The 9,920-nt window shown below is 35.9% G+C and overlaps 1 protein-coding gene across 2 annotated transcripts; it reads right to left on the bottom strand.

Annotated features, from left to right (window-relative positions):
• Positions 1-964: 964 nt before the first annotated feature.
• Positions 965-4,080, bottom strand: LOC148870762 (Homeodomain-like transcriptional regulator). 2 transcript variants are annotated; one of them, XM_088970657.1, is made up of 3 exons: positions 2,650-4,080; positions 1,831-2,168; positions 965-1,406 (listed from the first exon to the last, which is right to left on the bottom strand). In XM_088970657.1, the coding sequence occupies exons 1-3, from the start codon at positions 3,084-3,086 to the stop codon at positions 1,387-1,389; spliced, it is 795 nt and encodes a 264-aa protein (XP_088826783.1). In that variant the 5' UTR covers positions 3,087-4,080; the 3' UTR covers positions 965-1,386. The 2 variants fall into 2 exon arrangements, with proteins under 2 accessions (XP_088826783.1, XP_088826782.1); XM_088970656.1 differs by having other exon boundaries at positions 965-2,168.
• Positions 4,081-9,920: the final 5,840 nt, after the last annotated feature.

Here is a 9,920-nt window from a genome sequence, read left to right as displayed (position 1 = left end):
TCCTGAGTCAACTAGATATTATATTAGTATTCTACTACAAATTGTTAAAAACAAGCATTCACTGTAGTTAGACAAAAAAAAAAAAGCATTCACCGTCCCAACATTTGTCTTGTCAGAACATGAAATTATTAGTTTGGTTGAATGCTTAATTAGGAAGGATATTTCTTTTTATGAAAAATAACTTGATGAAAACTCGAAGGATACATAATATATCCAACACAAAGAGAGAATCTTCAATCCTGCTCCAAGATAACTACCTTGATTAAAGAAAACGGTCCAAGACTTCATTCTACTTGGTGAACAGCAAAGCCATAATATGAGTTCAAGATCTGGAGATCACTAAGACAGTACGACCATTTTTTGTTTAGTTGGTTGATACCGTACCTTTGGGAATCACAAATCCATGATGGTGCCTTGTGAGAGTAGTTATTAGTAAATGATTAACCTTGTCTAATTGTCTATAAGATGAAAAAAAAAAAGGACAGAGAGATTATCACCTGTTCGTTTATTTCATTAGAAAATTAGAAACTATACCTACTTAGGATGATCTTACTTTGTGAAGAAAAAGTAGCAAACAAGACAAGGAGATAGTGTTGAAGCATAAGAAGCTCAAGTTAGTGGAATGTATGACTCAGTCTCTATTAAGGTTTGGTGGGAAAATTTAGTCAGCTAGGCCATAATGCAAGTATAGATCTTCGAGTAATTGGCTCAAATGACCCCAATTAAAGTAAGCAATTGGATGCTAATACACAAATCAAAGTGAGTGCTGTGTGACTAGGCCAAATTGAACTGAACTTAAATGACATGGGTCCTAACCAAATGCCCATAAAGTGCATAAAATAATTTCACATGTTCATGTTGAACCATCAATTTGCCCAAATGCAGAAACCGGGTCACAAACTAAACCTACCAACTACTTGCCACTGGTTTCATTTATGTCTGCAAAAAATGTGCAAGCTTTGGATTCGGTCTGCTAAGGATTGATGCTACTTTGGAAAAATATATTAACAATGATATTTTTAGAACTAATAATATTAACAGCTCAACATAAGGCCATCGAATTTCTAGTCTGTCTACCTATCAACAACTCTAAATATATCTTCCCTGAAGCATCTGAAACCTTTACTAGGTAACCCTAAGAGGTTAATCTCAATGATTCCAGCATTTCGTTCTTCAGTGTAACTCAACTGCGTATTGGCTTGCTGCTGCAGATCTGCGTGTGTAAATCTTCTTGAGCAAACCATCCCACGAGGGACCGTATAACTGATTAGTGGACGGTTGGTTATCTAATCAAATCTTCTGCTTGGAGGCCATTCCCTGAAATCTCATTCTTACAAAATAATCAGGCATGGTTGTAAATGCGTCACCATATTCTTATGCTTTCCTTCATGCACATGCTAGAATATCTGATCCAAGGAAGAAACTTCAGATTTTGCATTAAATATTTGATATAGAGAAACAAAGGCTTGAGAATCTTCTATTTCAGTTTTGAAGTTCAGAATTTGAAACTCTAAAAGAAAAATATATGATCTTATCTCTTAGAATTCCAATACCATGAACTACCTCAAAGTCTCCATCAACATATTCACATAAACGCCATGACAAAGCATGGATAGAGAGAGCACCCTCAACAAACAGAAAAGTTTAGGCAATTCAAACCATTAAGATGCCCATGCTATCCATGGTGGTCATGTAGTGATTATTGCATCTGAAATGCTATATGCTGAGGTCTGATTTGAGATCCACAAAAGGCTTCTTGTTGCTGATTTAATCCATGCATTTTTTGCCCATAAGAAGTTACCCCATAAGGAGGTGACATGAACATGTTACCATTTGTCTGATTGAAAAAAATGTCATGTCCTCCATGGTTAGGCTGGCTCCAATCAAACTGTACTTTGGGTTTTGGCTGCTGGGGAAGCACTGCAGAATGATCTGGTGAAGGAACTCTATTATTGTCTGGTGAAGGAGATCTAATGTCTGTGAGATTGACAGTAGTGATATCATGGATGCTGGATCTTCTCTTATCTTTCCCTCCCGAAAGTTGTTGCCTGATGAAGTATTTCTGAGCATGGCTAGCCACCTGTGTTGGTGTTCTAGTGACTACAAAATTCCGCGAGATATTTCTCCAGTCCCCCTTACCATACCTCTTAAGACCCAACAGAAACAACCTGTGGTTTATCAGTCAAAACCCGTAAAACCAATGTCAGTGAAATGCAGAGGCTAGGAATCTGGAAAAAGATAGGACAACAACTTGAGGTAGACAACATAGAAATTTAACTTAAAGTACTAATATACAAGATTTCATGTTGCAGGTCAACAAGGGCAGATGCAAATGAGAACAGTAACAAGCTTAATGTTTGTCCAATTGTTCTATGTTGTAGCCTCTGGGAAATAGAGAAGACACCACAGAAATTGATTTTTTTTTATTAATTTGAACCTCACATAAGAATATAGGATAACAAATTCTAACTCTGGTTTATCAAAAAGCAAACTCACTTGACAATGTGAGGCTTAAAAATCATGCATGGAAGAACAAACTAGACACTGTGAAGAACTGGCTCAACTGGAGCACTAAATGGAATTCTAAGGCACACGTGATACTTCCCAAAGATAACTGTGAAACAGTAAAATCAAGGGGGATGAACTTACTTGTGCTCTTCTTCTGTCCAGGGGACCCCTTTCTTCCTTTCCTGATCAGATGGCCGACCTGAGGCACCTCCACCTCTCCTTCCACCGGAGACAAAGGATTGCTTCAACCCATCGAACCCACGATTGTTAACCCACTCTAGCGTGAAGGGGGAGGTACGATACCCAGGAATCGGAATTCGCCCTGCTTCTATATGGCCAACATCGGCTACCAATTCCTTGTACTGCTTCACCACGTCCTCCACAGTCTTGCCTGGAATCATGGACGCTACCTTATACCATCTATCAGGAGTGTCCTTATCAAACACCGCAAGAGCATTCTCGAACATTTTGTTCTCTTCATGGGTCCATCCAGAGCTCTTGCTCTCTTGAACAAACCAATTCGAGTTGGTAAAATGATAGTTTGCCGGAGAGAGAACCTCCATTCCAAATCTCATCATTTCGAATTACAGAGAAGAATTACAGGTCATACCAGTTTGATAAAAATGAAAAAAAAAATAAAAATAAAAATCTTACAATTCGCGGGCCACTCTCTCTCCCTTCTCCTCTTCCTCTCAAATATAGAAAAATCCCCGAGTTTGAGACGGTTTGAAGACGCGATTCTGAAGAATAGGTTCGGGATTTCAATTTCGATGGAACAGAAGAAATACCGAGCAAAGGACGGATAACCCAGAGAGGAAATGCAGAGGTGGAGGTTTCATGAAGAGAAAACAGGCGTTAAATCGCTAAGCATTTGCAGGGAATCCGAATACCTTTTTATACAAGCATAACCCGAAGAATCTAGAAAAGACCCACTTTCTGAAATCCACGAGAAGCTCTCAAAGAAATTATATTTGGAAAAGAAAAAGACAGATCTTGCTGGTCATACATAAACCCTAAGCCCACCTATCAGATCCGAAAGAGTCAAATAAAAGGAAAGATATTTTGAAAAGTGAATTACAGAGGCTCAAGAAAATTGAAGACAACAAACTTAAGACAGAGCTTTTTATACTTCTCTCGGCAACTCCAATATAATCCTCTCACCAAACCAAGAAAAAAGAGAAATACTACCGAAACAAGTCTAGATGTCAAGAGTGCAAGGCCAACCCAGAAAGCCGAATACGCATCAACCCAACTTGAGATAACTGTGAGAACTAAGAACAGAGAGGGAATCAGAAGAACCCAAACCGAAAAAGTGGGGGGATCATCTCTTCCTTTCCCTTGAGTCTCGAGAAACCAAGGAATGAAGAAGAAGAAGAAGAAGAAGAAGAAAAGGAAACCAGCAATCAAGCGAGCATGAAGAATGAATATAAATTGGCCAGCTCCAGGCTCCAGCCTCCTCGTTGGAAGAGAAACCCAGACTAAGGAGATTACAGAGGAGAGAGGACTTTAGAGGGAGGGAGCCAAAAGCAGTTGGCACTGATTGGAGGCCATGGTGTTTATGGTAGTGCAACTGAAGAAAAAGCTCTCGGTCGTGTATTAAAATAAACGAGAAATGATCACGCGGGATCGATCACGCTGGATAAACCGTGTTAATCCCTAGCGTGTCAATCATTTCCGAGCAATTAAAAAATTTTCCAAGTTTTTAAACCTTTTTACCAATCACTGATAACCACGTCAAGGCTCTCACCACTCATCCAGCGTGACCGCTCCCGCAGCACATCACGAAGGGTCAAGTCGCTCCCATCCCCTCTCCTGTTTCAAAATTGGTTGAATATTTTTTTTGGGAAACGTTTCATTATTGTATGGTTTTGAGTGACGAGATTCTTTAAAAGAAATGGGATTTATTTAAACCTCCCATCATTATCCGACAATTACTAAAACTTCCCTCGTTTTTTTAATATTTAATTATATTTATTTACAAAAAGTCTAAAACATCTCCTCTTAGTTTTGATGTCGACTTTACTAATACCTCCCTTTATTAATGTTATTTTTGATGAAGCATTTGACTTGCAAAATGTTTAAAAATTAAAATCACCTTTCACTCAAATGATATAGCCATAAAGACCGAAATACCCTCACTTGTTTTGTAAACTAATTTGTTTTCCAACTACTCCTACCTATAACATGAATTTTAGTAGGTGTGCAAGTCGGAAGGTTAGTCATCAAGTTGAGGTCAACCTTTACCCAACTGGGCTGTGGAACCCCTAGCCCTGAGCATGAGTCCTCCAGGGCTAGAGGTGTAAAGTGTCCCGTGGGCGGCCTGCACAAATTGCGGGTAGTGTCATGCTGGTCCGTGGGTTGTGCCGCTCTCTCCAGTGAAAAATTTTGGGGTCGGTCCAGGCTCGTGCGGGCTCATGTTGAGTCTTGGGATAGATCGGACCGTGTATCGGGTCAAAGCTATTTATTTAAAAAATTGATAAAAAATTTAAAATTTTAATTTTATATGAATTTTGTGTATATAATTGCTTATATACAATAATTAAATAAATGAGTATAATAAAATTTAAAAAATTATTTATTTTATTAATATATTATATATTATATACTATATATTATTATATAATTATAATTTATACAATATTATATAAATATATATAATATGTATAAAATATATATATATATGGGCCGTGTCGGGCCATAGGCGGCACGGCCAGATTTACACATCTAAGCATGTTGGGTACTTGGGTTTGAGTTGGCCTGACTTTCTCTATTCTTTCGTCTAATGTTCTTATTTTTTGAATTTAAGGGTTGAGATCAATTTAATTTTAACTTTATTAAATGTGTAGGACATATTTATCATGTTCTTGAAAACGTTGGCTTTTAAATTTAAAATGATGTATATATATATATATATAATATATGTATACATATATAGATACATAAATACATATGTTATATTTGTACATATATATACATGTGTATTATTACCAAGAAATATATATATATATATATATATATATATATATATATATATATATATAACTATCTATACAAATAAATGTTTATATAGTATTTATAGATATAAATATGAAGTTAAGTCAGATTGGCCAAGACCTCAACCCTAACCCAACTAGGCACTAGTTACAGCCCTAATTTATGTTTAGAGAGTGTCAGCTCAGCCAAGATCTCATCTTGCAATCAAGCTTTTGAGCTTTGTTTAGAAGATGACTTGAGATTGTAGAATTTATGTGATTTCTCTAACATTGTTGAGATAGAGAATCAGCATACCTTTTATTTCTGTATTATGGACTTAGAATCTTCTCCTTTTGTGAATAAATTAAATATGTCAAGAATTTCATAAAAAAACAAAGATGGAAAGAAATGAGGTGACAAAATTACAATAGTAACATGGTATCAAGTCGAACCCTATTAACATATATCCAACAACACATAAGATTTGTTTAACTGATATGGGTATTTCGGTCATTTAAAAATGACCACTTTTAATTGACGAGGGGCCATTTATAGCTGCATTTCTAATCATTCTGCTACAGAAAAAAAAAATAAAATAAAATAATGTAATGTTAATTAGGCTGCATTTGGCATTCTTTATTTTAAGAACTTATCTCCTTTATACAGCTAAAAACTCAGTGTTCATAAGGGCATTTCAACTGCAAAAAAGAGATAAATCCAATAAGTACCAAATGCAGCCTTACTAATTGAGGTTTTACCTATCAAAAAAATTATTAATGGAGGCTTTAGTAAACATTCAAAAAGGGAAAAGTTTTATTAATTGTCAAAAGTTCAAGCCTTTAAAGAAAGTTCAAAATTTGCGAAAAGAAAAGAATGTTAGTGTTAACCTGTTGTGCATTTATGAGATTGTTTCCCATTGATTTAGATTCTTGCGTGGACAATGAAATGAAAGGAAAGAAAGTTGGAGGAACTTTTTAAGATTTATCTCCTTATTATGTCAAAAGCAAAAGTTCAAACCGTTGGAAAAGGTTGCCAAAGTTCATATAAAAAGAAACACTTTTACTTTTAATGAAGCAAAAAGGAAAATACTTCTAACAGAGACACTTGTTTCATTTGCCTGTTATCACTAATTTCAAAGTCTTAAAAGATGCAATTTTATGCTATTTTTTCTATTGTGTTTTAACGGCAAATGACAAAGACACAACTACTTATCCAAACAGGTCTTAGATGGTGTGAAGGAACATTATAGGGTTAGTATTAACTTGTCATATACTGCAATTACACTCAAGATTCAAAATTTTGCAATGTATCTATATCATATCATATACTATGTATCAGTTTTTCAATCCACTAAAACACTATTTTTGTGGTAATATATTTATTTATAAATATAAAAACTAAAAAAAATAAAAAAAAAAGTATTATATATTAGAAACTAAGGAAAATACCGATACTTTGAACTATGAATGGACCTATTACCGGATGGGTCCCACCGGAGAGATTGTAGGATAATTTTGAATATGTAACTGCTTTATGTTATTTATATTGGTAGGATAAAAAGAACAACTTCTACAACCAGGTATTTTATATATATATATATAAAAGATTGTGGACGAATAGTGCAGGCCACTTGAGAAGGACAAAGCAAAAGGGTAGCAACTACATCAAGCTCCAAGACATCCGATATTTAACCCTAATGATTCCACATCTTTACTCTCTATTAATGTGTATCCTTGCATTATTATTCAATAGTACAAATGCAAGGTTTTGTTAGGATTTGATGTTTGGTTGGGTGGCTTTGATCATCTTGTCTTAATAAACGACTTTGCGTGCAGTTATCTAAAAGGTTCTACACTACTTTCTATTATTCTATTTTTAGAAAGTTTTTATCATCCATTTCAGCAAGGGCTTGGAAAAATCTATACTGCGGGAAAGACATGATATCAGAAGGGTTTTGACCAACTAAAACTCCGTGAATGTCATAAAAAACCACCCGATTGAATATCTCTTTTATAATATCAGTTGATTGGTGAAGAGTTTTTCTAGTATCATGTCTTTATGGTATCATAATTCTAAATAAAATCATACATATTCCACAAAATAGGAGTCATTACTTGATGCGAAAGTAAAATATTAGGCTAATAAAACATGAGTGAAAATGCAAGCTCAAGCCTGAGATAGTTCGGTCTGTATCAGATCCAACCCTCCCAAGACCAGGATAGCCAGGATCAATATTGAGTAAGAGACTTCTTGTCCTTTAATATTAGCCAGGACCAATTCAGATTTTTTGGCACAGATTGATGGGATTGGGAGTGGAATCCACCCACAGAGTCATCACAATTAATATTAAAATGTATGATTTATATAAATTATGAGTATATAACATTTTTAATTCATTTTATATTAGATTTTAACACTCTCATAACCACAAACTATGAATCCAAACATAAGTAAATCCATAAACCCAATATCTACAAATACCCAAACAAAAGTAGACAACCATTGGAGTCACTATCATAGATATTGCTTTTTTAAAAGTATACACATAATTCTTTCTTTCTTTCTTTCTGAAAGTAAATAATGATGTATCTAAAATCTGATATTAGTGTAGGTGAAAAAAAAACATATAGAATCAAATCAGTACCTACATTGGAGGAGAGGACGCAGATCTAGCCGCAAAACCCAATCAGAAATAAGGTCATTAGTTGGTGATACATCATGTTGCACGTATTGTTTGTAGAAGATCCAAAATTGTAGTCGAGGGCTTTCTTGTGACTGCCTTCTGGCTTTCCTGAATGCAGGGAAAGCTAATTTTCTGATGTTAGTGGTGCTTATATATCCAAAATGTTGAGTGGATTCTAAACCACTTGGATAAGCAGCTGCTCAATTAAAAGCCATCCAAATAGGTCCTTATAGGGTTTTTTCCTCACTATAAAAGGATGCTAAAACAATGTATATGGGCCTGACAATCCCCAGGATCTGCCTTTGGCTTTCACTTCCAGTCCAAGTATAACAGAATTAGATGGCATTAGCTTTCATCATAAAATAAATAAATAAATATAGCTCAAACATTTCAACATGAAAAAAATCTTCACCCATTTTATTCCACTTTAGTACCTGAACTGAACTTTGTGGGTAGTATCAAGTTAGTATCCAAATTTTTAAACGTGTCACTACAGTATCTAAACTTTCAAAAAGTGTTAAATTAGTCCCTACCATTAATTGATCATTAATTATCTGTTGAAAATGTCAAAATTATCCTTCAAAATAAGACACTGTTTGTTATCTTCTACCTTGAGATTGGACTTCCTCAGTTCTCTCTTGTTCAAGAACAACACGGAATGGATAAGGATCAATGAAATGGGCCAAATGGTGATTCATGTCTGAACTCTCAAAAGAAGACAACTGCACTCAATTCAATTCATTATTATAAAAAAAGCAATTTAAAATATGGAAGCCGGTAGGTGAGGGGATAGTTTTGACATTTTCAACAGATAATTGATGATCGATTAACAGTAGGGACCAACACTTTTTGAAAGTTTAATTACTGCAGTGACATGTTTAAAAATTCGGATACTAACTTGACACTACCCCCAAAGTTCAGGGTGCCAATACTAAAGTGAAATTTTCCACTTTATCTTTAAAAAAAAAATGTAGCACTAATAGCTTCTTCTTCTTCTTCTTCTTTCTCTCTATGTACATATTTTTGTCTACACCTTCTCATTCTTTGATGCATCGTTCCCACCACCTTGTTGTTGTGTTAGTGTATCTTCAACTTCATAACCCCTCAACAGTCCCCTCCCAATAAAAAACAAAGGGAGCCCATTATTATATTGAAACAATTAATTGGTGGGTAGGACCATTTAATTCCTATCCAATGGTTGAAGATGATGCGCAATCTGGCTGCTCCTATCTGGAGGTGACTTGGCTTCCAGTAAACGATGAACATGGAGGATCTGAACAGAGAGAATCAGAGAACCCAGGGGTGTTTACCCAGCGAGGTCGCTCCGATGCTTAAGTCAGTATGTGCGAGTTGAAAGTGATCAGAAAGCAAGAGAGCTAGTAAGCAATAATTGTGCATACCTCTGCCCCCAAAGGGTTGGGGTCTTTATATACTGGAGTCCTCGCGGGTTTTTTGGAGTGGTTCCGGGATCCTTGTCGTGATGTGGCATGTTACCGAATTAATAGGAAATAACGTTGCCAACTGATAAGGCATATCGTTGCCGTCCGAATCGGTCGGAGGAGATAAGGCCAACTGTTACGAGGCATGATCCCGTGAAACGTGGAATCCGGTGACGAGATCTTCGGGGTTATCATGTGGTGGCCGGTCAATATTATCCGAATTGATGCCCCCCGGGTCTGACCTATTACAAACGCCGAGGTACCTGGTAACCAAGGTGATCTTAATGCAATCGTGCCCCGAAGTGAACCTGTCCCAA

This window comes from Nelumbo lutea, chromosome 2 (genome assembly GCF_056320005.1).
Source record: "Nelumbo lutea isolate HS-2025 chromosome 2, American lotus-T2T, whole genome shotgun sequence".
Classification (NCBI taxonomy): Eukaryota; Viridiplantae; Streptophyta; class Magnoliopsida; order Proteales; family Nelumbonaceae; genus Nelumbo; species Nelumbo lutea.
This window is presented reverse-complemented; position numbering and strand designations above follow the sequence as displayed.

Excerpts from the sequence above, each read along its gene's own strand:
- LOC148870762 (XM_088970656.1), bottom strand. The coding sequence starts at position 3,086 with ATGATGAGATTTGGAATGGAGGTTCTCTCTCCGGCAAACTATCATTTT. Across the intron at positions 2,169-2,649 it reads TGGACAGAAGAAGAGCACAA|GTTGTTTCTGTTGGGTCTTA; the intron begins GTAAGTTCATCC and ends GATAAACCACAG.